Source organism: Solanum verrucosum, unplaced genomic scaffold, assembly GCF_900185275.1.
Source record: "Solanum verrucosum unplaced genomic scaffold, falcon-dt-bn FXZP01000492.1, whole genome shotgun sequence".
In the NCBI taxonomy this organism is placed as follows: domain Eukaryota; kingdom Viridiplantae; phylum Streptophyta; class Magnoliopsida; order Solanales; family Solanaceae; genus Solanum; species Solanum verrucosum.
Window position 1 is genome coordinate 87,728 of NW_026020541.1, and position 26,339 is coordinate 114,066.

Genomic DNA, 26,339 nt, shown 5'->3' on the forward strand with positions numbered 1-26,339 from the left:
ACTTTGAGCAAGAAGTGGAACAGTGTTTTGAAACTCTGCATTCGAAACTCCCTGATCTGGGACTAGAGGAACTGCATTAGCATTGCGTGCATTAGTATTCCTTGCCTAAGCTCTATGAAGAGGCATGATCTTAAGCGCATAACGATGGATTAGAAAGGAGATCATACCAACGCACGATAAGAATATCAAGAAAGTGAAGTTTTCCTAAAACACTTCATAGCCTCTTTCTCATTAGATGTGGTGCACTTCACACCCATGAAAAAGACTCTACTTAGTGCGGCTTTTCAGACATCCTAGGACACTTAAACCTAATGCTTTGATAGCAAGTTTGTCACGCCCCGAGCTACCCCCAAGACGCGGACACGGGACCTAGGACCACAAGTGATCCCAAGCTAACCCTGCTGGCATGATCATGAGCATACTAAAGAAAATAAACTGATGCGGAAGCTGATTCATAAATAAATCTGAAAAGATACGGAATACCCATATACTATAACTGAATATATCAAATCTGAGAGTTTAATACAAAAGAAATATCAAACTTAAAACACTAAGCTGAATCTAACTATGTCTGAAATAAGCCTCTAAACTGACTAGAAATGTTGGGACATGCCCCAACTAGGTCTAGCAAAACTGAAACTAAAGACTAAGAATACTGAAAAGAAACTCATGACTATTGTCCTCGGAGAATGAGGACTCACCACTGATTCTGCTGAACTAGAGATCGGGAACCGATCTAAGCGTGATCTGGATGCTGAGAACCTGAACCTACATCACGAGAAGATGTAGCGCACGTATGCGTCAGTACTTGAAAGGTACTGAGCATGCAGGATGGAGTAAAGCTGAAATAACATATAACTGAACAAAGCATACTGAGCAATGATATAATCTGGACATGATATAGATACTGAAATACTGAATACTGAGCTAACTGAATGCAATGACCAAATTTATAACATGCTGAGACTGAATACTGACTGTACTGAAATATGGTCAATGCAATAGAGTCTGACTGAACTGTGGGAGCTACTAATAACCGACATAAAACCACATGAGCTAAATGTGGAGTCCGATGTATACGCCCCATCGAGAGGACCCAATATACCCTGCCAGAGGTATAGAGGCATGCTGGCGTGATCACTAAACTGATGTTGCCCACAGAGGGGACTTACACCTACGTGGCTCGTAGTTCTGGGACTATATGGGTACGCTGAAACCCTAGTCCAACTCGGTATTATGCTACTCCCAATGAATTAAATGGTTAACTAGTTATGACTGAATTTCTGTAAATACTGGATAGCTCGAAACTGAACATGCAAACTGAGAATGCAACAATTAATCTGATAATGATGCATTCATAAACTGAGGCATGTATAACTGAATATATTATGACTGAAATACTGAATAGCTTAAAATACTGACATGTAGATACTCATACTTGAAAACTCCTTTTTAGAAAACAATACTCTGATCATTGATGACTTGGGAAGTCATACTGCATAAACATTGATGGTATATCTAGATACCATACTATTCATACATTGATGACCTACTCAATTGTCATACTAATCATGTTTTAGAAGCTCTTTCTCAAACTCATCTTAACTTTCTCAAAAATTCAGTTTAAAACTCAAGTATTGTCTTAAAGAAAAGCTTCTCAAGATTTATAGCTCAAAATAGGGTGTATACTGAAATATACTGATAATGTGGCATAAAACTGGAGCATGTATATCTGAATAACTGAAATATCTGACCTAGCATGTGTAATTCAAGAACTAATGAAATACATAGCTAGGGTTCTGAAATTTATGCGATAAACTGAGCATTAACATGATAATCTGATTTGGAACATTTAAATAACTAATTCATGATGATCTGTTGAGATTCTAGAAACCCTAGGTCTGTTCATAATCATGGAATCAAGAATCTGGCTGAATTCTAGGGACCTAATGGGCGAAAGGAACCCACTAGTGAAATCCCACATACCTGGTGACGAATTCCACGGAGAAATCTTTTGATTTCGAGGCTGGAACTGAAGGAACCTTGCTGCGTTCTTGAACTAGGGTTCTTGACTTATTTTCTCCTTTTAGCGTTCTAATTCTTCTAAGTTTGATTAATGATTTGACTTAGGTAAGTTCTAGTTATGTTTCTAGGTTTAAACTGATTAAAATCTCCTGATTTAGGGTCTAAACGACGTATCTTAAGGGTTAAACGAAATAGGAAAAGACCAAAAGACCCTTGAATTAGCTGCTGTCAGAGTGACTGACGGACCTGATTGACGGTCCGTCAATCAATCGACGGTCCGTCGATTGGGTCCGTAGATCGAGTATGCCCGACAGGGCTTCACTAAAACGGGCATAACTTTTCACTCGGAGCTCGGAATTTAGCAAGCTCGGTGGCGTTGGAAAGATAATTCAATTATCTATCTAAAAATAGATCATGGGACACATAATTCATTTTGTGCTAAAAGTTATGACCATCTGAAGTTGACCCATCAGAATTTTCAGCTAACTGGCTGCTAACCTTCGATCTACCATCAGACCTACGGACCGTGGATCGAACGACGGTCCGTGCTGGTCAACCGTAGTTCGTGTCAGAGGCTGGGTAAAGGAGGTCTCGATCCACGGACACAGACCACGGACCGTGGGTCTGTCCGTGAGTCGGGACTTAGCCAATTTTCTGAGCTGGTTTGGGGAGGGGTTGCAGTGGTGAACCACGGACCACCAGCACGGGCCGTGGTCTGACCTACGATCCGTGGAAGGTGACCGTAAGTTGCACCTGCAACTTCTCAAAATCTGCATTTTTGTCTGTTTCGAATACGGGGTGTTACATATTAGGTGAGTTTAATTGGATAATTTTAATACTAAAAGAAGGAGCATCATCTATATGTATCAAGACTTTGAAGATGAAAAAAAAATGATGAACTGTAAGTTTGAGAAGAAGAAAAACTACATATTGAAGAATTTGAAATCGATTGACTAGAGTGTGAAAAAAATTGAAATTCAAAATTGTAATGAAGGAAGTAACTGTTGAGATTGAGGGAGTGAATATATGAAAAGATTGAAGGAGTTGAAAATTGGAAGAGAGAAATGACCTTTGTGAATTGAGAAGCTGTGTTTCCGGAAGAGTGGGGTTTTGGAGGAAAAAGAAGGATTTCGTAATATTTTGAAATGGTAGGGAATAATAAAATATATGGTGAATAATATGTATTATAAGTGAATTATGTATGCAATATATATGTATTATAACTATTTTAAAATATATTATGCTTATGTGGTAAATTTTTCTTTATTTTTTGTCTCACGCTCTTTAAAAGAGTGCATCTCATTCTCTATGTCAGGTAGCAATAATATCGCTTCAAAATAGTATAGGGGGTTAATGAGACCCCACTATAGTTAAAAGGTCATAATGAGCAAAAGCAAAATACTTTTAGGGTAATCTTATGTATATATTGTTGACGTGTCTAACTATCTTATGAAAGAGAACAAATTATATTTACTTAATTATGTTTTCAACACGCCTCGTCATGTGCAAGCATGAACCATGCACATGCTTTTTGATAATGGGTTGTAGTGAGGCTTGAGTTCACCGCCTCTATATGCGCTAATACCATGTTGAATTGTGTAACCATCTCATGTAAAAGTTTAAGATGTTAGATAAATAACACTTTATTTACTTATTTACGTATAATATATGATGCAAACGGTTCTTTTGAATAGAGTATTAAAATAACTAGAATAAGTGAAAAATATGAAGTATCGCGAAAGTCAAATTAAAAAATCATTTTAAATTTGTGATTCAGATGCAAAGATGGAGTTTAAGCTTCTAGTTCGAGTGTAGTGTCTATACTAAATTGGTAGGTTTTTATTTCCTATTTGACAAAGTTTCCTTAACAATTAATATTTTGTATTGACAACAACTTTATTATTTATTGTGACTGTTTCAACGTTGAGCTCATGCATGATAAGTTACAAGCTTTAGTGGCAATTATTGCCTTGGTGCCTGTACTGAAGTTTTGCCTAAGCGAGACAAAGGGTCCAGTTGCATGCACTGCACTTAACTTCAAGGTTTGGAGTGGAGTTCCAATATTCTTCAGGCAAGTCAAATTAGGAACCTAATTGAAGAATAATATTTTTTATAACCAACCCAGTGGTTTGGGCTTGGGACTTCCATGTTGGAGGTCTCAAGTTCAAAACCCCTTGCCAGCGAAAGCAAGGGGTTTGCCTTCTGGGTCGAGCTCATCGCACCGGGCTTTTCTAGTGCGGGTTACCTCTCCTATGTGGTTTGCGAGCTATTGCATAGGAGCGGGGTTTTTACCCTGTGCGCACCCAAAGGGTAGCAGCTGCGGGTTTCCCTTGTCATAAAAAAATAAAAAAAATAACCAAGCATGATTAATGACTCCATGATACTGATCCTTTTTAGGAGAATTGATTTAATCATAATTTGACCAAATTCTACTACGAAAATGATGATTTGGATGTTTGTCTAGCTTCTTAGAACGTTTCTCTCCCATTTTTTTCTTTCTGCCATTCTTGTTAATTTTCTTAGTCGTTGTTCCTCCATTGGGTGAACATTGGTTAAGAAAAGGTTTTACACCCCCATCAATTTTTAGACCTGGACCAATGTTTTTGCAATCAGATTTACATCTTAATATGTTTATCTACTTCAAATTAGCAAAGTGATCATTGAATAAATTGGATGTAATTATGTGGTTGTGTTGTTTAAAGAGTAAACAAATTTGTAGCTTTCTCATATGGGATTCAAGATGTTGTTTCCTTGGATGTTTCTCTTACTAGTTCAACAGATGGAAGCTAATTCTAGTAATCTCAAATGATCTTCTCAAGTATGGAGAACTTATCTTGGTAGACCTAGTTATTAGTGGTGATAACTAAATAAAAAGAGAAAAATTGACAATCCTACGAAAAAATGGCATACTATGACCAACACAGTTAAAATAAAGCATTTGAATAGTTCATTATATTAAGTTGACAAAAAGTTTTTTATAAAATAATATTTGAATAAGTTTTTAGATTAATAGTTTTAAGTACGAAAAGGTGGAGAGAACTTTTGAAGGTGCAGAGTTGATGACTTTTATTAAGGTGAGGAGAAGCCTCCTATCCATTATTTTCTCTTGGTGCAACCATGAAGTCTCATGTTGTGTAGAAGATTAGGTGATTTTCGTTGAAAACCATATATTTTATAGGGTTTTCCTTTAGGTATACTTCTTGTATTCAAATGTCTTTTGACCCAAACATTAATGAAATTATTTACCTTGTGAAAAGAAAGTGTAAAAATAGAAAATTTAGTAAGGCATTACATCACATATGAGATATGAACGTAAGTTAACTTATTAACTTGAATGCTTGGATAGAGAATTTTCCATTCTAGGAAAGCCCTTTTTTGATTGATACAAAAGAAAATAGATAAATATTATTAAAGAAAAGAGAGTGCAAGAATCAACATATTATTGATGAGTTGCAAGTCTTACTTGGTTCACAAATTATTTTCCTAGCATTTCTTACTTGGTTTTTAGATCCTAGCATTTCTTACTTGGTTCACAAATTATTTTCCTATTTAAGTCTTGCAAGTCTCAGCAACAGTTTCCTTGAGTGAAACTGGAAAAGATTGAAGAGTTTAGATCTAAAGCTTATCTTTCCTGTATGATGTATTCTTCATTCCAAATGTGTTAGATCATTTATGTGTCACTTGGAGTTATGATGACATGTAACAATGTGGATATGATTTTGTGTGACTCTGTAGACTTCTGAAATCATGAGAAGACAATACCCAAAGAACTGATACAACAATATACCTAGAGAACTAATGATAAAAAAAAAAAATTCTTTTTTTGATATGACATCAAAACTGGTGGTAAGATTACTACAATAATTTGATCCTAAGAATGTATCACTGGGTAATGTTGTTGTTGGATCTTGAGAATATCAGTTGATAGCTGTACTAGTATAAAAAGACTAGTAAGTGAAGATATTAGTGTCTTCTGTTGAGTACATATATGATTTTCATCATTTTTAGTAGACTCTAGTGCTATAAATGGTATATAATTATTTAAACAAGTGATATTGAGTCAACACATGTCTAGACTAGACTACTTTTATTATTGCGCTCCATAACTAACTAGTTTAAAGCTGTAGTTCCTCAATAACTGATCTTTCTCAATAAAATCTGGTTTGTCCTCTCAACAAACGTGGGCTTATTGATAAATGTAAATCATTTCTACACTCTTTTGGGTTATATTGACTCCTTGCAGCTGGAAAGAGCTATAGTCATACATATTCTACTGTTCTAGCACCATCTTAGTGCTGATGCTTTTATTAATAAAATTTACGTATCGAAAAATTGGGCTTATTTAATATCATTCTAGTTTGGAATGACAATTTTATGGTTTCTGCATTCAATTGTGCCTTTTCTTATCGAGTTACTTCACCTGCCCTTCCATCGAAACATGGATGCACACACCGAAGGAATGGTGTATGTAATCATGTATGATATTTGATTGAATATTTGCTAAAATAATATTGTATAGTAATGTTTATGACTATATAATAAATGCAGACTCTTTGCTTATATACGTGATTTTGCATTGCAATATGCCATTCTATTAACATTAAGTAATGATGACTATATAATAATGTTTATGACTGTATAATAAATGTAGAGCCTTTGCTTATATACGTGATTTTGCATTACAATATGCCATTCTATTTACATCAAGTAATGATGAATTCTTAACTTTTTTTTGAAGGTCCAACTGCCCGAAGGAGTAACACCATTTATGCATATTACTCAAAATGAATTTATATGGCGAAAGTGAGTTCAAATCCTTTCTTTGTTTCTTTTAATGATGATTTTCCTGCCAGTTAATTGCATTCTTTCTTTTGATAATCCTTACACTTTGAAGTTCATTTTCATACACTTGTTGCTTATAATTCTGAATTATTGTTACGCTGTCTGCAATTGTGAGTACCACTTGGATGACATATTGATTTTGGTCGAAACAGTTAACTTGCGTATCTAAGATCTGGATACTATAACTTTGCAAAAGAGATTGGTTATTGCATTATGTTAACATTACCATTTTTTAAAAAAAGATTGGTTATTGCCATTGTTTTCACTTCTAAGATAAAGCTTTCAAAATCCACTAATAAAAAAAGAGATTAAACTTCGATAAACATTGTATCTTTTTTCATGTTGTGCCAAGGATGCCATGGGAGTATGAATTCAATGACAAGAAAATGAGGAAACAGGAAATTTGAATTGCGGGTTGTGATTATCTGGTCAAGCTTAAAAGGAAGAACTTTTTGTGAATTGAAACTAATGTTGAATAATGCTTATGTTTCATTTTTTTTCTTTGTTCTATAAGATGAGATACAAAAAATTAGTTTCTTTTTGTGAAAGAGAAATAAGTTCTTGTTTCATTCCTTAGAAAGTTTTTGTGTCCTATTTCTTATTAAGTAGTTTATAGCATTTTGACTTCCAAAACTAAAGCTTCTAAATGATGCATACCTTGATTAGTTGACTTTGAGTTGGAGTTGAATGGTTTTCAATTATCATTGATCTTGGCTTTAGGTAGTCATATTTAATTGTAATTTTCTTATGTCTTACAGGCATAAGAAACCGAGAGAAGAGGATATTGCTATAAGTGAATGCAAGTATGATGCAAGTGATCCTAATAGTGCATGTGTAGGAAGATGTTTGAATTTATTAACAAACATTGAATGTACACCGGGATACTATCCGTGTGGTGACACTTGCAGAAATCAGGTAAATTAGATAATTCTCTTCATTAGTTGAACGTTACTCTGTTGTTTCTCTTTATTACTATACTTTTACAGTGGTCTTATTGATTTCTAAATTTACAATAGATTTTATGGGTAGTGCACCAAATTTGTGTAACAATCATGTGTTGAGAAAGAGTGGAAGTAGTGGTATTTTAGAACTATTATGATAAGCTCAAAAAAGTCTTGTCATGCTATTACCTCTCCTAATTATTATTTTTTTAATAAAAAATTCCAACTTTGATCATTAATATGGGCAAAAGTACAACTTTGAGTTTGACATCCCAAACTTTGACATGATAAGGGGTAATAACAGTGTAGGACGATGGGTCCCATTCTCTTTTAATACATCTAGTTAACAACATGGAGTCTGTTTCAACCCAGATATTAGAGAAGCCTCTATTAGCATACCATTTAAGACCATAAAGAAGAGCTGCCATTTCTGCGATGTTACTCGTGCCAGGTTCCAATTGATGCACTAAGCAAACACGAGGTTTCCCAATGAGTTTCTGATCAGACCACCTCCACCACAACGGCCTTGAATGCAACTACCATCACTGTTGAGTTTTACATACATATTAGGAGGTTTTATCCACTTACCTATGGTAGTGGTTCTGTGGTGAATTTTGGCATCCAAAATGTAGTGTATATTTCTCCATGACTCTACAATGTTAGCTTTGCCAAATTTCTTCTTAGTAATATGCACAATGGTAAAAAGAATATTAGCTTTAGATCTGTCTACATAAGGCTTAATAGCATCAAATTCCTTAGAGCATCTTTCTCTCCATATCTCCCAACAAATTATTGGGTGTGGGGGGGGGGGGGGGGGGGAGAGCATGAATAACAAAATTAGCAATGGAGTTCTTTGTAACAGTATTCCACTAATTGAGGATGCGGATTTTAAGAGTCCTATGGGTGAGTCTCACTCCCAGTGGACCTGCGATCTCACACCACACTTTTCTAGCATGTTCACCCTAACATAATAGGTGATTCACTGTTTCCAAGTTGTTGTTCTCATTAGTTGCAGCACAACAATGACATCCCGGGATAATATTGATGCCCTACTTAGCCACTTTCTCATCAGTAGGAAAGCCATATTAAATGTAATGCTATTATTCGAGATCTTGTTGTAGTTTCTTTTCTTTCTAATAATATCCCAACCAGAGTGGAGAGTGAAGTGGCCAGAATTGGTGTTTTCCCAAATAGCTTTTGTCATTTGTGAGACCGTTGAGAATAATCCCCAAGTTGATGATATTTTTCTTTAGATCATTCGGGAGCTCTACTTGGACAATTACTAGTAAGAACAATAATTAGCTTGATAGAGATATGCCCTTCATTGTTGGGGTAGAGCAAGTGCAAGGGTCCTAGATCTTACCATTTATCAAACCAAATATCAACATCTCCTCTTCCAACCTTCCAGTAAATATGTTGCTCCACCACTGACTTAACTTCACAGATGACTTTACAATTTTGAGAGTTGCTAGAGGACCATTGAGTCTTTATAGGGTGTTGATTCTCGAGGTACTTAGCCTTCATGTAATTTCCCCAAAGAGAAGAAGAGGTTCTTAGGTTCCACCATAGCTTAGCCTTGAAGTCCATACAAACATCTGAAGTTTTCCTAAAATTATCACCACCTTATTCAAAGGGGTAGATCAAATTATCCCATGCAATCCAGTGATACTTTCCCCCAGAATCATTTCCAGACCAAAAGATTTTTTTCAATGAGCTCAAGGGTACCTTTAGGAGGGTTGGTAGCACTCAGAAGATGAGTAGGGAGAGCTAGTATAATATGCCTTATTAAGGTAGCTCTTCCTCCAAAAGATTGCAATTTGTTGTGCCAACCTCTAATTTTATTAGTAACCTTATTGACAATGTCTGAGTAAGCCAATTTTTTCTTTCCTATGATAAGAGGACACCCAAGTTACTTTATGGGAAATTCTTGATATCTCATGCTAGCGTATCTTTTCAGTCTATTGATGATGACAAGACTAGATTTGGATTTCAGGAAGAAGCTACTCTTGTTCTTGTTGATCTGTTGACCTGATATTTGTTCATACCTGTCTACAATGTCAATGATTAGTTTGATAGATCTCTTGCTACCATCGCAAAAAATAATGGTGTAATCAGCAGAAGTTAAATGATTAATTTTAGGACTATTATTGCACATATAAAAACTCTTGTAAGCAGTGTGATTATGCAGATTGTTAAGCATTTGAGACAACAATTCAACGCTCAGAATGAAGAGGAAGGGGGAAAGAGGATCTCCTTACCTCAAACCCTTAGAAGAGTTAAAGAAACCATGATGACCTCCATTTACTACTATAGAATACCAGTTGTTGGAGATATAATTATGGATAAGGTAAAACCAATGCTCAGAGAAACCAAGATGCCTAAGAACATGGCAGAGGTAAGTCTAGGAGACTTTGTCATAAGCATTAGTCATATCTAGTTTCATCACTACATTGCCCCCTCTGTTAGGTTTGCCAATATCACTAATAATTTCTTGGGCAAGAAGAATGTTTCCAGTAATGGCTCTGCCTTTGAGAAAGCTACTTTGATTCCTGCTCCCAAGGCCTAGCTCGAGTGGCAAAAGGTGGAGGATTTGTGACTTAGGTCGCAGGTTCAAGCCCCACACCATGCAAAGAGAAGCCCGGTATTTGAGTGGAGAAGGGTAGAGGGGAGGGCCCATTATTCACCGAATTTAAAAGACTGTGATTGGTTCAAAGTGTGACGGGTCATAGACGAATTTCTCGTTTATCAAAAAAGCTACTTTGATTCCTGGAGATAATTCGAGGAAGGATAGAGGTCAATTTGTTAGTCAATATTTTAGAAGTAATTTTACTAAAAACGTTACACAGACTGATAGATCTCAAATCAAAAAAAGATTGGGGGTGATCAATCTTAGGAATAAGAACAAGACAAGTATGAGTATACAATTTTTTGGAAGGATATCACCTGCGAAAAAAGCAGTCACAACTTTATGGAGATCTGATGCAATGATGCTCTAAGTATTTTGATAAAAGTACCCACTTAGGCCATCCAGTCTAGGAGCACTATCGAGATCTAGAGAGAATACACAATCCTGAAGTTCTTTGAGTGTTGGAAGGGTGCAAAACATGTCATTGTCCTCTTTTGTGATGCACCTATGAAGAATATTAAGGGAGCTATAATCAGGGTTAGTATTGTCATAAGTAAAGAGATTCTTGTAAAATCTAATAGCCCCTTCAGCAATTTTGTCATTTCCTTTTAGGCAGTTGTTGTGTTCATCCATAATTTTCCTAATGTTCGACCTTTTTCTCCTGTCTCTTATGATGTTGAGAAAATACGCCGTGTTGGAATCTCCTTCAAGCCATTTGACCCTAGATTTTTGTTTGAGGATAGAATCTTGAAGTTTGAGAAATCTAGTGAATTCGGCCTTGAGCTTAGAGAGATCTCTCTTGTTATCTCCGGTGTTTTTGGTTACATTGTTGTCTTCAAGAGCTTGAATTTGGCTTTCAAGTCTCTTAGGTTCTTCGTAGAGGTCCCCAAAAGCTTGTCTAGACCAAGAACTCATAGCTTTGTATGTCTTGTTGATTTTCTGGTGAAGGATATACAGGGGGTTCCTATTGACTTCTTCATTCCAAGAGTTTTGAACTATATCCAAGAAGTCAGAGTGATCCTCCTATATATTCAAGAATTTGAAATATTTGATAGTGGGAGGAGTATCATTATTCATCTTAACCAAAAGTAGAGCATGGTCTGAGCACGTTCTGGATAAGTGAGTAAAATTAGTAGCATTATACATATCATACCATAAAGAGTTATAAACAAGTCTATCCAATCTTCCCCAAATATTGTTAGGGGGGTCTCTACTGTCGCACCAAGGAAATTTAGAACCTGAGAAACCTGCATCTTGAAGACCACACTCATTAAGGCATTCAATGAAATCAAGAGTTTCTTCCATTTTATGAAGTCTTCTTCAAAATTTCTCATCAATGGATACCACCACATTAAAGTTGTCTGTTGCTCCCCAAGGGTCTTGGATAATGTTTGCTATAACTCTCAATTCTGCCCATAGGTTTTTCCTCAGATCTGTGCATTTGGCATAGATAACTGAAAGGAAAAAATTTTGGTCAACATTATGAATAACTTTGAGAAAAACATGTTGCTCCCAATCATGAATGACCTCATCTTCAATGTCATTCAACCAAAGGATCCAGATTTTGTTAGAACTGTTGTTGTAGGCCTGATGAAAACCAAGCTTTCTTCTAAATTTATCCATTTTATCACAAGAAACCATAGGTTCTTGTAGGCAAAGGAGAGGACAATGAAATTGTTGTTTAAAGAAGAGTAATATTTCCAAGGAACCGTTGGATCCTATTCCCCTAATATTCCATGATATGAAGCTAACCATTGGAAACATTAGTTGTAGGGGTTATTTGATTTTGAATATTGGTTGTGGCAACTTTGATGGTAATGTTAGAGCATACTCCCGGATTGGAGGGGTTCCTTGGAGGTAGGTTGTGCTTGGTTGTTGTGTCTAGAGAATCCATAGGGGGTATTTAATCGATGAATATCTCTTTTCATGATCCCTGGTAGCCTCACCGTCCGATTTAGAGGAGGTGAGATCCTCTTCAAAACATTCCATGAACATATCACAGTCTCCACCTCTAATGGTGAGGGACTTGGTGAAGAAATTTAAAAGTAAATTACTCGACTTCACAAATTTTGTAATAATATCTCTTGAGATTATCTTTCTTTGACAAAGTGACAATCAATCTCAACGTGCTTAGTCCTCTCATGAAATATTGGATTTGATGCGAGATGAAGGTGCGTTAGATTATCACACACAAGTTCCATCCGATCGATTTCTTCAACTGTTAGTTCTCTCAGCAATTGTTTGATCCAAACTAGCTCACGGGTTGCTACAACCATTGCTCGATATTCTGCTTCTGTACTAGATCGAGCAACCACACTCTGTTTCTTACTCTTCCACGACACCAAATTACCTTCCACTAAAACACAATATTCAGAAGTAATACGTCTATCTAATGGCGATCTTGCCCAATTAACATCTGTATATCCAATGATATGCTTGTAACCTTGATCCTCAAAGAGTAGTCCTTTACTTGAAACTGACTTTATATATCGCAGAATTCAAACAACTACATCCCAATGACTTATGGAGGAATTCATAAACTTACTAACAACACTTATGGAAAAGAGATGTCAGCTCTAGTCTTATAAACTTTACCCTACAAGGTAGAAAGATCGTTTCTGATAGACCCTCTGCTCAAATAAATGCCTCAAATCATTGGTAAGGGTATGAACTAAAGCACATTTGGAATGAATAATTACATCATACACAAACTATAATGTTTAGATATAAACTCTTCAAACTTTTTCCGTTTTACCCTAGGGAAATGTCACCGAGACTTCCAAGTCTAGAATAGAAAAATAATCTCTAAACTAAGAAAAAATATTAAAATAAAGAAAATAAGATAAGTTCATATATATAACTCTTCAATATGTATCTAGATATATCAAATGCAAAAACGAATGTATTTTCAAAATCCAAAATAAAAAAAGTAAAATCGTACCAAAATTGGCTTTCGAAACGCCCTCGTGTAGCGCATCTGATGTTGATTTTTCTTTTTCTTTCTCGATCTTCGCTTTTTCGTTATTCATTGTTTTTCTTTTTTACCGTATGCTTAAAAGGCTAGAAGGCGCAGTGGAGTTTGTCTAGGAATAATTTTTTTCGAGAGGTGAACTTCGAAAATCAGTTTTGCCCTAAAAATTTGGGAAATCAAGTCACTTAGTCGAACTAGAAAACTATAAAGAAAGGGAGGCTAATTAAGGTTACGAAGTAAGGTCAGCTGGTTAAGGAAAACTCAGGTTATGCTAAGCGATTTCATAATCTAGGGTGTTAGTTAGGCTAAGCGAGCTTTCCTTAACCAGCTGACCTATCCAGCCAACACCTTAGATTATGAAATCGCTTAGCTAAGCGAGCTTTCCTTAACCAACTGACCTAACCAACTAACACCTTAGATAATGAAATCACTTAGCATAACGTGAACTTTCCTTAACCAGATGACCTTACTTCATAACCTTAGCCTCCCTTTCTTTATAGTTTTCTATTTCGACTAAGTGACTTGATTTCCAAATTTTTAGGGCAAAACTGATTTTCGAATTTCACCTCTCGAAAAAAGTTATTCCTAGCCAAACTCCACTGCGCCTTCTAGCCTTTTCAGCATATGGTAAAAAATAATAACAATGAATAAAGAAAATGTGAAGATCAAGAAAGCAAAAGCAAAATCAAAAGCAAATGCGCTGTACGAGGGGTTTCAAAAGCCAATTTTGGTACGATTTTACTTTTTTGATTTTGGATTTTTAAAATACACTCGTTTTTGCATTTGATATATCTAGATACATATTGAAGAGTTAGATCTATGAACTTATATTATTTTCTTTATTTAACATTTTTTCTTAGTTTAAAGATTATTTTTCTATTCTAGTCTAGGAAGTCTCGGTGACATTTCCCTAGGGTAAAATGGAAAAAGTTTGAAGAGTTTAGATCTAAACCTTATTGTTTGTGTATGATGTAATTGTTCATTCCAAATGTGCTCTAGTTCTGTAACGACCCGAACCGTCGTTATTTAGAAAAAGCAAATTTCAGAAAAATTCTGGGCCACTGTCCTACCAAAGAGGGCCAGATGCCGCTAGGGTAGTGGCGCCACAGCGGGGTAAGCTGGCGCTTGAGCGGGATAGGCGAGACAGAATGTAAATAACACGAAATCTTATTTTCTCCTTTTTCCTAAAATACCTATTTTAGACGTAAACCACCTTAGAAACCCCCAAAAAGCTGCTCTAAGCTTGGGAAGGAAGGAGAAGGAGATTTCTAGCGTAAGGAGAGCGGTATATTGCGGATTTCAGGTCGAGATCACCCTCATGAAGTCCGAAAATAAGAATCGAAGCCAAAAACTCTGTGCAACTGCTTGGCGCCTAGGAAGGCTAGGTTTATTAATTGAGTAGTTATAAATCTGTCTTCACTGCGTAATATAATGTAAATCAATGGTAGGATTTATGCGTAGGCCTTCGTGCACCGAATAAGAGATAATTAAATCCTAGGAAGAAGCCTTAGACGATGAACTAGGGGTAGGTGATGGTTGTGATTTCATGATTGTTTGATATATGTTTGCTCTTTCTTCATTATAATACATGTATGTATGTGAATCTTGCAATTATCGGTCACACTAGTAGTAAATGAGATAGGTGAATGATGAACGCCATGAATCATGACTTGATTGTATGATTTTGAGAATATACTTGTGATTGTGATTGTGGCTTGTTGATTGTGATTGTGATTGTGATTGTGATTGTGATTGTGGCTTGTTGAGTGGATCGGGTGTTGCGTTCCGACACACTAACTTGGATCGGTTGTCACGTTTTGGCATAAACATTGGATCGGGTACCACGTTTCGGTATGCTAACAGTTTGGGTTTGGGTTCCATGAGAGGACCAATGACTTGACATAATTGCATATCTATTAATTGTGAAGTTGTACGTTGTTCTTAAGTGATAATTGATGTTGTATTGCTCCTGAAGGGTTAAAAGAAGGTGATGACCTATATCTATTTGTTCTACTATGTTGATTTAATTCGTTATGTATCTCATTGTTGAACGAGCCGGGGAGAGCCAAGGGTTCAAGAGTTGTTAATATTGAGAGAAAGGTTGTCCGAGTGTTGCAAGGGATTCGTGGTTTGAGGTTAGGAAGCCCTGATAAGAGGCACCAGGTGGCAAGGATTGGGTAAGATGAAGAGAAGGCAAAGGGTATGCTGTGTAGGGTTGATGGTTCAAGGAAATGTTGGTAGTTGTAATTGTGAACTCTTCTATGGGTTAGAATGGTTAGGCCATGACTAAGAACCTAGTAAGGTGAGTTGACTGAAACGGAAGTAGTAGTAAGGGTGCTAGTGTAATTCTGAGGTATTCGAGAGAGAGTAAATGTGGAGGAGCGAGTGGTTTTTATTGCATGATCTTGCTAATTGAATTCTTATATTATGTGGTAGGAATCGGGTTGACCGATATGCCTACCAGTACGTGTGGTTTGTACTGATACTACTCTTGCTATGTCTTTTTGGGCATAGTCTAGATATGTAAGAGCCTTTGATTGACTGTGTTATCCGGTATTTGTGCAAGTGGGAGGTAGCAGGTACCCCATGGAATTAGTCTAGGTGCGCGCAAGGAGCCCAAATGCCACGGTTATAAAAAATAATACTTTTAATGGTTGTATTATAAGTATAATTAGGCATCCTTGTGACTAGGAAATCTTCCTTATTTTGTGTAGACTATACTCCTATAAAGGAGCTCCATCGTATGTTGCAAACCACCAACCAGTGAACATCTAGAGATTTATGTGATATGAGGAAGCCGAGCTCTATAAAATTTGATTCTATGGCCATGCAACAAAGTGTGTCATCGTTGCATATGTGATACCCCAGGGAGGTCATGTGCTCTCTATAACTGTAAATGGTGATTCATTTGCTTAATAAATTTGGTTGCGGCTAGAAAGTTTTCCGAGAAGGTGTGATATTTGGGTTTGATTGATATTTTGTGAGAAAATGCAACTATGATCTCTATATTTGTACAAAAGGTTTCCTATTTCATTGGGGTGTGATTAAATGCTGCTTCAGAATTAGTGGTTTATCTATCATATATGCTGAGGAACTGGAAATCTCTGTTTGATTGAACTCGCTTTGTTCCAAGCAGTTGTCGTATGACATAATTGCTCCTAGTTATTCCTTTATAAACAAAAAAATGAAATTAAAAATAATTGCTGCTTGTTATTTAGTTCTTTTTGTGTTGAGAATCTTTCTTCACTTAAATTTATCCTTTCATCTAGTGTGAGGAGGAGTTTGTGGTTCCTTATATGTGATGATTGCTTCAATAACTAATAGGAGATTCTACTCAGTGCCGTATTAGAAAAAAGACAGTGAATGTCATTTGGATTGTTTTGAAGTATTTTTCTTGCTGTCCACAGAGATTCCAGAAATGTGAATATGCAAAAACTAAGTTGTTCAGGACTGAAGGGCGTGGTTGGGGTCTTTTAGCTGATGAGAATATAAAGGTAATTCTGCTGAAGCAACCCCCTATTTAAATTATTTTTGACCATTAGTTTGTATAGCACAGTTTCAGCATATATAAAAAGAGTTTATTTTTTTTCATCACCAAAATTCCAGAACTGAGCCTATCAAATTCGAGCTTTCTGTGGAATATTTTAAAGGCCTTTGTGCAGTAACTGTATTTATGGTCTATTCTTAATTGTTCCTCTCTCTTCACATTATAGGCTGGACAGTTCATCATTGAATGTTGTGGAGAAGTGATATCATTTGAAGAAGTAAAGAAAAGATCTCAGGCATATGAATCTCATGGTAAGTTATCAACATTAGAGATGGTTGGTAATACATAAACAGATCACTACTATAATTTCATATGATTTGTGCAGACCTCAAGGACGTGTACATAATTTCTGTGGATGGTAATGATTTCATTGACTCCACCCGGAAGGGAAGTCTTGCAAGATTCATAAATCATTCATGGTAAGTGCTAGAACTCCGGTTGTCAAATTGATGAAAAGCGAAATAAGATAATTATCTTGGTCAGGTAGTGACATATTGTAATGGTTAATTGGTGTTTATTGATTGCACTGATACTGTGTCTTCCTGAATTTCACAGCAGTCCAAATTGTGAAACAAGTAAATGGATAGTGTCGGGGGAAACAAGGGTAGGTATATTTGCGAAGCAAGATATATCTGTTGGAATGGAGCTGACATATGAATATAATTTTGAGTGGTACTACGGGGGTGCAAATGTTCATTGTCTGTGTGGAGCTGCAAACTGTTCCTTATTTTTGGGTGCCAAGTGTCGACGATTTCGGGTAACTTAAGTTTCTTATGAATTGTTATATCTGAAATACCCTTTGTAGTATCATATCACATGTTCCTTCTTCCCAGATTTTTGACAACAAACAGAGTAATGATTTATGCATATAGATTGAATTTGCTAATCACATGCTACAATCCGCAAGTCACATGTTGTAGTATGGTGTATCCTTGTCAAACTCAGTGTGTTGCATTTGAAGCTAAAAAGGGAAGTCGTTCAGGATAAATCTTATTGCTCCGATAAAATGAAAAAGATAAATGCTTATTGCTTATTATGCTTGAATTTATAGCACAACAATTGATGTCTTCTTCTCTTTTTTCATTTATAACATAGTTGTAGTAGATGTCTTCTTCTCTTTTTTCATTTAAAACATAGTTGATCAATGGGACAATAGATGTAAACTGATTGTCACTGTCTTCCAGGATGAGAGCACTGTGTTCTAATCCTGAGACATTGATACACAATCTTAATGGGTTTTGAATTATGACACTGGACATAGATTTCACAGTTCATTTGAGATTGTCTGAAAAGGAACGATAATCCCAGCTAACGTAAATAGTAGAACTTAGTAATTCAAATGAAATTTATTAAAAAGAATGTGGTAGATGTGCTCATATTGGTAAACATAACAAAGAAAGGGGAGGAAAGAGCTACCTGTTGATATATGCTTTCTTCAGTACTCTAAAACATAATAGATGCTTCTAAATTCGATATGAATCTGTCAGTCTCATATGTTATTCTTTTGTTCCATTTTTTATCTTTGCTTAGGAGTACAACCATGTCTGGGAAGATGGGGATGACAGGTAATGCTCAACTTTGTTTTTTTGTAGTTTGTACAAATCTTAAGACTCTGGTTCTGTTAACTTGATTTGTTTCAGGAGCTCCATTACTTCTACATCTTGATTCTCTATGTAAAAGAGAAACATTAAAGTTGAAGCTTGTATCATTTTGGTTTACTGTTAGATGACTTGACCTTTGCTTTCTAACTAACTCATATAATTGAGGTAGTTCACTTATTTGTAGCAGTAATAAGAAAAACTTTCAGGTAGTACTTTATGAGTTTCATCGGATCAAAATTGTCCATGATATTATAGTTTGAATGCTACAGCTTTTACTCATATCCTTCTAATTCTTGGATATTTATTTCAATCGGGATTTCTTACTGCAGATATGTCGTGGATGATCTTCCAGTTTATGACTCAACAGATGATGAATCTACTCTAGTGATCTGTAGAACTAGTGGAGGAAATGAGCACACAAAGATATTGACTGACGGTAAGGGGTCTACGTTCAAGTGGGAACGAACTAATAGCGCAACTAAAAAGTCTCAACGGAAACCCAAGCTGAAGGTCAAATATCTTGTTCTTACTTTTATTCCTTGTATTCTCATGTCACGATCCAATTTAGGACCACGACCGACGCTTAGGAGCTAGTGTTCAAAGCAATGCTTATTGATAATTAATAGAAAATCGGACAGATTTCCTCCACTTTAGGGCTATCCAAAAATTTCCCCTATCTCAGAATCAACAATAGAACCAATCAATATCAACTAAACAAGTAATATCTTCATCAGTAGCCATTCGCAACACAATAATACTAAGTCCATCTCCAAATGCGAAAGTGAAGTCCAAGACTAGTCACAAGTCTATAAATGGATACGGTGGGAGCATTATCTTGAGTATTTAGAGTAGTGGTTCAAGTCCAAATATCTGCCAAAGTTTCTGAACAGGTACTTCGAAGGAGTTGAAATTGATCGGTGATTCTTTGCAAATATTTGGTTGATGTGTGTAAGGATAGTAGGTAGTCGTGTGTTATTCTCCCCTTCTCATCTTCTCTTCATTTAGTAGTACTTGCATAGTATCTTATTCTTCATTTTTACTACTACTTGTTATTTCAATTACTTTGTTTATCTTGTTGATTATGTTTCTTTGATCTTAACAGCGATTAAAAACTGCTGACCCGAGTTGGAAATATGGGAAAAGAGCAAGCGAGACCAATAAGGCCGAGTTGAGTGTAACTTTTGTAAAAAAGTTACTAATGGCGGAATCTTTCGTCACAAACAACACCTTATTGGTACTTGCAGGGACGTCTCATGGTGTGAACAATGCCCGGATGCTGTAAGGGAAGAAATGAAGAAATATGTTGATGTAAAGAAGGAACAAAAATGTCAGGTTTTACTTCAAGCGGATGTGACTAATACTAGTGATGATAAAGATGAAGATATGGAAGAAGGTGAAGCTACTGAATAGTCACTTCCTTCAACAGTCATAGAATGCAACAATTATAGCTAGTTGATGAAGCTGATGAAGATGAGAAATAGATGTTGAACCATTATAAATTTGATTTTGTTTGTCCTATGGTCTGTGGAGGATTTTGTGAAAACTACCTTTTAGCTTTTAATGTGAACTTTTGCTTATATTTATTGTCTCCATTTATTTTGCAGATTTTTTGTTGCTTCTGAATTATCAGTAGAGCTAATATACCCTTCACTTGGTGGAATTCTCATTTACACAAATTTATTTCCTTGTATTCTCATGTCACGACCCAATTTAGGATCCTGACCAGCGCTTAGGAGCTAGTGTTCCAAGCAATTCTTATTGGTATTTTAGAGAAAAAGAATACTACTCATGACACTAATAAAAAATGATTAATGTCGCTACTCTAAGAGTTCTAAATTAAAAGTATGTTAGCAAAGAGCTAAACTTGAGGATTCTCACAGTTCAAATAAAAGATAAAAGAAGATTTTCGTAGAGTTTTAATCCGAACACAAGATTTGGTGGGAAACAATGAACCAAACACTTGATATAAAATAAACCCTCCATTTAGCATTACTAACCACTGCGTTATTAATTTTTGTACCAAACTATCCCGAAGTTTTTTCTTCACTTATCCGCATAAGTCTTTTTATCTTATTTGAACTGTGAGCATCCTCTGTCTGATTGGCTAGACCTTGTCCAGAGCTTCTTGTACCCAGTCTAGTCCCAATACATTAGCCTCACTAACTTCAAACTGTCTGATGAAAGAATGACTGCCTATCATACAAGGCTTCATATTGAGCCATCTGAATGCTTGACTGAAAGTCATAGTCGTAGGAAAATTTTGCTAATGGTACATAAACATCTGAAATCAAGAATGCAAACTCTTAACATGTCATCTAATAAGTATGCTCAGATTGTCGTCTGTCTCCGGATGAAATATGGAACTAAGATCTACTCATGTATTGAAAAGATTTCCAAAAGCGTACAGTAAACAGTCATCCTCTGTCAGAAATGATGGACAGTGGAACCTCATGGAGTCGGAAAATTTAATTAATGTATAATTTCTGCATATTTTCTCCATTGTATCCGGTTTTTACCGTTAAAAGTGTACTGGGTATCTGGTTTCTACAAATTCCCACACAGAGTCATAACCTCTAAGGGTTCGTGGTAGCCTGGTCATAAAATCTGTAGAAAAGATTTCTCATTTCACCTTTGGAAACTCAAACTGTTATAGCAGTCCTATGGGTTGTTGATAGCTTAAACCTGGTGACAAGCCAAATGTAACACCCCGTATTCGAAACAGACGAAAATGCAGATTTTGAGAAGTTGCAGGTGCAACTTACGGTCACCATCCACGGACCGTAGGTCAGACCACGGCCCGTGCTGGTGGTCCGTGGTGCACCACTGCAACCCCTCCCCAAACCAGCTTAGAAAATTGGCTAAGTCCCGACTCACGGACAAACCCACGGTCCGTAGATCAGACCACGGTCCGTGGATCGAGACTTCCCTTACCCAGCCTCTGACACAAACTACGGTTGACCAGCACGGACCGTCATTCGATCCACGGTCCGTAGGTCTGACCGTAGATGAGGGTCAGCAACCAGTTAGCTGAAATTTGTTGATGGGTCAACTTCAGATGGTCATAACTTTTATCACAAAACGAATTATGTGTCGAATGACCTATGGTTAGATAGATAATTGAATTATCTTTCCAATGCCACCTAGTTTGCTAAATTCTGACCTCCGAGTAAAAAGTTATGCCCGTTTTAGTGAAGCCCTGTCGGGCAGACTCGACCTACGGACCCAATCGACGGACTGTCGATTGATTGACGGACCGTCAGTCACTCCGACAACAGCTAATTCAAGGGTCTTTTGGTCTTTTCCTATTTTGTTTAACCCCTAAGATACGTCATTTAGACCCTAAATCACGAGAGTTTAATCAGTTTAAACCTAGAAACATAACTAGAACTTACCTTAGTCAAAATCATTAATCAAACTTAGAAAATTAGAAGCAAGAGAGGAGAAAAAGGTCAAGAACCCTAGTTCAAGAACGCAACGAGGTTTCTTCAGTTCCAACCCCAAAATCGAAAGATTGCCCCGTGGCATTCGTCACCAGGTATGTGGGATTTCACTAGTGGGTTCCTTTCGCCCATTAGATCCCTAGAATTCAGTCAGATTCTTGATTCCATGATTATGAACAGACCTATGGTTTCTAGAATTATAGCAGATCATCATGAATTAGTTATTTAAATGTTCTATGGTTTCTAGAATTATAGCAGATCATCATGAATTAGTTATTTAAATGTTCCAAATCATATTATCATGTTATTGCACTGTTTATCACATGAATTTCAGAACCCTAGCTATGTATTTCTTTAGTTCTTGAATTACACATGCTAGGTCAGATATTTCAGTATTCAGTTTTACATGCCTCAATTTATAAATGCATCATTATCAGATTTTGTTGCATTCTCAGTTTGCATGTTCAGTTTCGAACTATCCAGTATTTACAGAAATTCAGTCATAACAAGTTAACCACTTAATTCATTGGGAGTAGCATAATACCGAGTTGGACTAGGGTTCAGCGTACCCATATAGTCCCAGAACTACGAGCCACGTAGGTGTAAGTCCCCTCTGTGGGCAACATCAGTTTAGTGATCACGCCAGCATGCCTCTATACCTCTGGCAGGGTATATTGGGTCCTCTCGATGTGGCGTATACATCGGACTCCACATTTAGCTCATGTGGTTTTATGTCGGTTATTAGTAGCTCCCACAGTTCAGTCAGACTCTATTGCATTAACCATATTTCAGTACAGTCAGTATTCAGTCTCAGCATGTTATAAATTTGGTCATTGCATCAGTTAGCTCAGTATTCAGTATTTTTAGTATCTATATCATGTTCAGATTATTTCATTGCTTTATTGCTTTGTTCAGTTATATGTTCTTTCAGCTTTACTCTATCATATATGCTCAGTACCTTTCAAGTACTGACGCATACGTGCGCTACATCTTCTCGTGATGTAGGTTCAGGTTCTCAGCATCCAGATCACGCTTAGATCGGTTCCCGATCTCCAGTTCAGCAGCATCAGTGGTGAGTCCTCATTCTTTGAGGACTAGTGATATGTTTATCTTTATTGCTTTTAGTCTTTAGTTTCAGTTTTGCTAGATCTAGTTAGGGCATGTCCAACATTTCTAGTCAGTTTAGAGGCTTATTTCAGACATAGTTAGATTCAACTTAGTATCTTGAGTTTGATATTTATTTTGTATTAAACTCTCAGATTTGATATATTCAGTTATAGTATATGGGTATTCCCCATCTTTTCAGATTTATTTATGAATTAGCTTCCGCATCAGTTTATTTTCTTTAGTATGCTCATGATCATGCCAGCAGGGTTAGCTTGGGATCACTTGTGGTCCTAGGTCCCGTGTCCACGTCTCGGGGGTAGCTCGGGGCGTGACACCAAACAACTATAAACGAATTTAGCAACATCTTCCTTCATAGCCAACAATAAGTCATATCATTGTCTGTAATCACTAGAACGTCGTTACGGTATTCACACATTTTCCCATCCTTATATTAGGTGGCCTTGATGTGTTCTACCATTAGAAACTTGGCCTGAACATAAGCCAACAATGTCTTTGAGTTTCTCACACTAAATTTGATACTGATATCCTCAAGTTTATGCATATCTTAGGCCAAAAGTCTCTTTGCAGGAGCTATATGAGCCAAATAGCCCATGGATTTCCTTAATGCATCTGCCGCATCATTTTCTTTCCTGAATGACACCGAATGGTAAAATTCTACGTAGTCATTGAGTAATTTTATTCATCATTGTAAATTGAAGAAACAAATTTTTCTGCTGGATAACAAATTCAGCCTCTTGTGGTCTGTATAAATCTTGTTGGTTTCATTGTATAAATCTCGTGGGTCTTCGCCATTTTTGAACTGCTGCTGTTTTTTTATTATCCACCGTAATCCCATCCTTAGATACAACATCCCCCAAAAGTTTCATCAAATCTAGTAAAAAATTCGCACCTGACGAACTTGGCCTAAGGCTACTGTTCTTGCAGTGTTTGAAACACAATTTTGAGGTGATCCTCGTGTTCTTACTGCGTACACAAATATACTTGTATTTACATTGATCCCTTTGTACAAAAAGCAATGGTGATATTCAAAACTGCAACAACTATATATAGGGGTATGAAGTTACTAATCCACACTATGAAAGTGTGGGAGATGGTGGTCGAGGTAAAGATGAGGAGGGGTGTGCCTATCTCCGAGAACCAATTTGGATTCGGGTCAGGGTGGTCAACTACAAAAGTCATCCATCTTATAAGGAGATTGTTGGAGTTGTATAGGGATAGGAAGAGGGACCTAAACGTTGTGTTTATTGACCTAGAAAAGGCATGCGATAAAGATCCTAAGGAGGTTCTATGGAGGTGTTTGGAGTCTAGAGGTGTATGTGTGGCTTACATTAGAGTAATTAAGGACATGCACGATGGAGAAAAGAGCCAGGTAAGAACGGTTGGAGGTGACTCAAAACACTTCTCGATCATGATAGGGTTGCACTAGAGATCAACCCTTAGCCCATTTTTATTTGCCTTAGTGATGGACGAATTGACGCAACATATTCAAGTGGATGTGTCTGGTGTGTGTTATTCGCAGATGACATAGTATTGATTGAGAGACCCATGGTGGATTTAATGATAGGTTAGAAGTTTGGAGACAGACCCTAAAATTCAGAAGTTTCAGGTTAAGCCACGCTATAGAGTGGTGGTTAGACCTACATGCGATAGAGTGGTGGTTAGACCTACACAGTTGTATGGGGTGGAGTGCTTACCTGTCAAGAACGCACACGCTTAGATGGATGTGTAGGCATACTAGGAGTGACAGGATTTGGAACGAAGCTATACAAGACAATGTAGGAGTGACCTCCGTGATGGACAAGATGAGGGAAGCAAGGTTGAGATGGTTCAAGCATGTGAAGAAGAAGTGCGGGGAAGCTCCAGGTAAGTAGGTGTGCGAGTTTGGCTATAACAGATTTTTAGGAGTGGTATAGGTAGGTCCAAGAATATTTGGGGAAGGTGATTAGATGGGACATGACACATCTTCAACTTACTGAGGACATGACTCTAGATAAGAAGATTTGGCGGTCGAGGATTACAATATAAGGACAGTAGGTAGCCGTGTGTTGTAGTACTTTTACAAGGAATAAGCAGGGAGTTATCCTCCTCATCTTCTCTTAAAAGTGACTAAAATACTTTTTGTTTTTGACCTTTTGAAAGTGCATTTTTGAATGAAAAAACAAGTCGCGCATATGTTTAACCTCAGTCCTCGACAGTTCAGTCGCGGTTTTCATTCTGTTGCTTCTTGACTTCAGGTAAGTGTTCTTTCTTTCCTCCTCTTCTTTTCCTCTGCTCTGTTTTGCAGTCTTGTTCTGTTCTGTTTTACTGTACCAACATTGCTGTTTTTCTGCTCTGTTTTGCTGATTATTTTTCTTAACAGTGATTATATATTGTTACAGTGATTAAAATATAGTGCTGATTATGTTTCTTTGATCCTAACAGCAATTAAAAATGGCTGACCCCAGTTGGAATTGTCAACTGTTATTGGACAGATTTGAAGAAGAAGACAGGAGAAACATATTTCAGGTTCCTTTAGAAGGTCAATCTATCTTGTTTAGTTCATACATCTGTAAAAGGAAGTTTGAGGTCGATAACTCAACTTTCTCCTTGGCCTTTATGATTTTTCATTACTTAAGAATCCTCACTTGTAATATCATCATAAAGCGTAATATAAACTTTGTGATGATCATAGAATATCTAGTTCTCTCTAGCTCGTATTTTCTTTATGGTTGTTAATTAGTAGAGGTTAGGTACCTCATTAGGATTGGTAAGGACCTAGCCTCCCTTGCTTGTACTTATTCCTATTGAGAATATTTTATGATTATTATTAATAATAAGCCACTAGACCACTGTCTAGTGGTATAAATTTGCTTTTAAAAAAAAAACTATGGGAAAATTTGCTTGTACTTATTCCATATCCATAAAAAAAAAATGTTTGTTCATACTATTTAATTTACAAAAATTAGAGAAACGATTAAAAGTTGATCAAAAAAATTCTTCCTAATCGTTTAGTTAAAAGGATTAACTGATTATTCCAATATAAAATTTACAATTAAATATGTCCTGCATTTAGTAGATGATATAACTAAAATTAAGGAAAATTTTATATCACAATCATCTTATATATCTCATATAGAAAGTTATAATTTCAAATTATGATTTGAACCTAACAACTTACTAGATCTAGTCTTCCTTTTCCACATTTACGATTTCTTTTTTTTTAAAAATAAATTAAAAGT

The 26,339-nt window shown here is 36.5% G+C and overlaps 1 protein-coding gene across 1 annotated transcript; it reads left to right on the top strand.

Moving 5' to 3' along the window:
* The first annotated feature begins 3,956 nt into the window (after window positions 1-3,956).
* Window positions 3,957-19,963, top strand: LOC125810005 (histone-lysine N-methyltransferase ASHH1-like). Its single transcript, XM_049489520.1, has 11 exons — window positions 3,957-4,067; window positions 6,764-6,828; window positions 7,626-7,782; window positions 16,813-16,899; window positions 17,119-17,203; window positions 17,278-17,371; window positions 17,508-17,709; window positions 18,483-18,517; window positions 18,883-19,063; window positions 19,656-19,744; window positions 19,798-19,963. Exons 1-11 carry the CDS (start codon window positions 3,957-3,959, stop codon window positions 19,961-19,963), a joined length of 1,272 nt encoding a protein of 423 aa, XP_049345477.1.
* The last annotated feature ends 6,376 nt before the right edge of the window (window positions 19,964-26,339 follow it).

Excerpts from the sequence above, each read along its gene's own strand:
- LOC125810005 (XM_049489520.1), top strand. The coding sequence starts at position 3,957 with ATGCATGATAAGTTACAAGCTTTAGTGGCAATTATTGCCTTGGTGCCT. Across the intron at positions 6,829-7,625 it reads AATGAATTTATATGGCGAAA|GCATAAGAAACCGAGAGAAG; the intron begins GTGAGTTCAAAT and ends TATGTCTTACAG. Across the intron at positions 17,372-17,507 it reads AGATTCATAAATCATTCATG|CAGTCCAAATTGTGAAACAA; the intron begins GTAAGTGCTAGA and ends TGAATTTCACAG.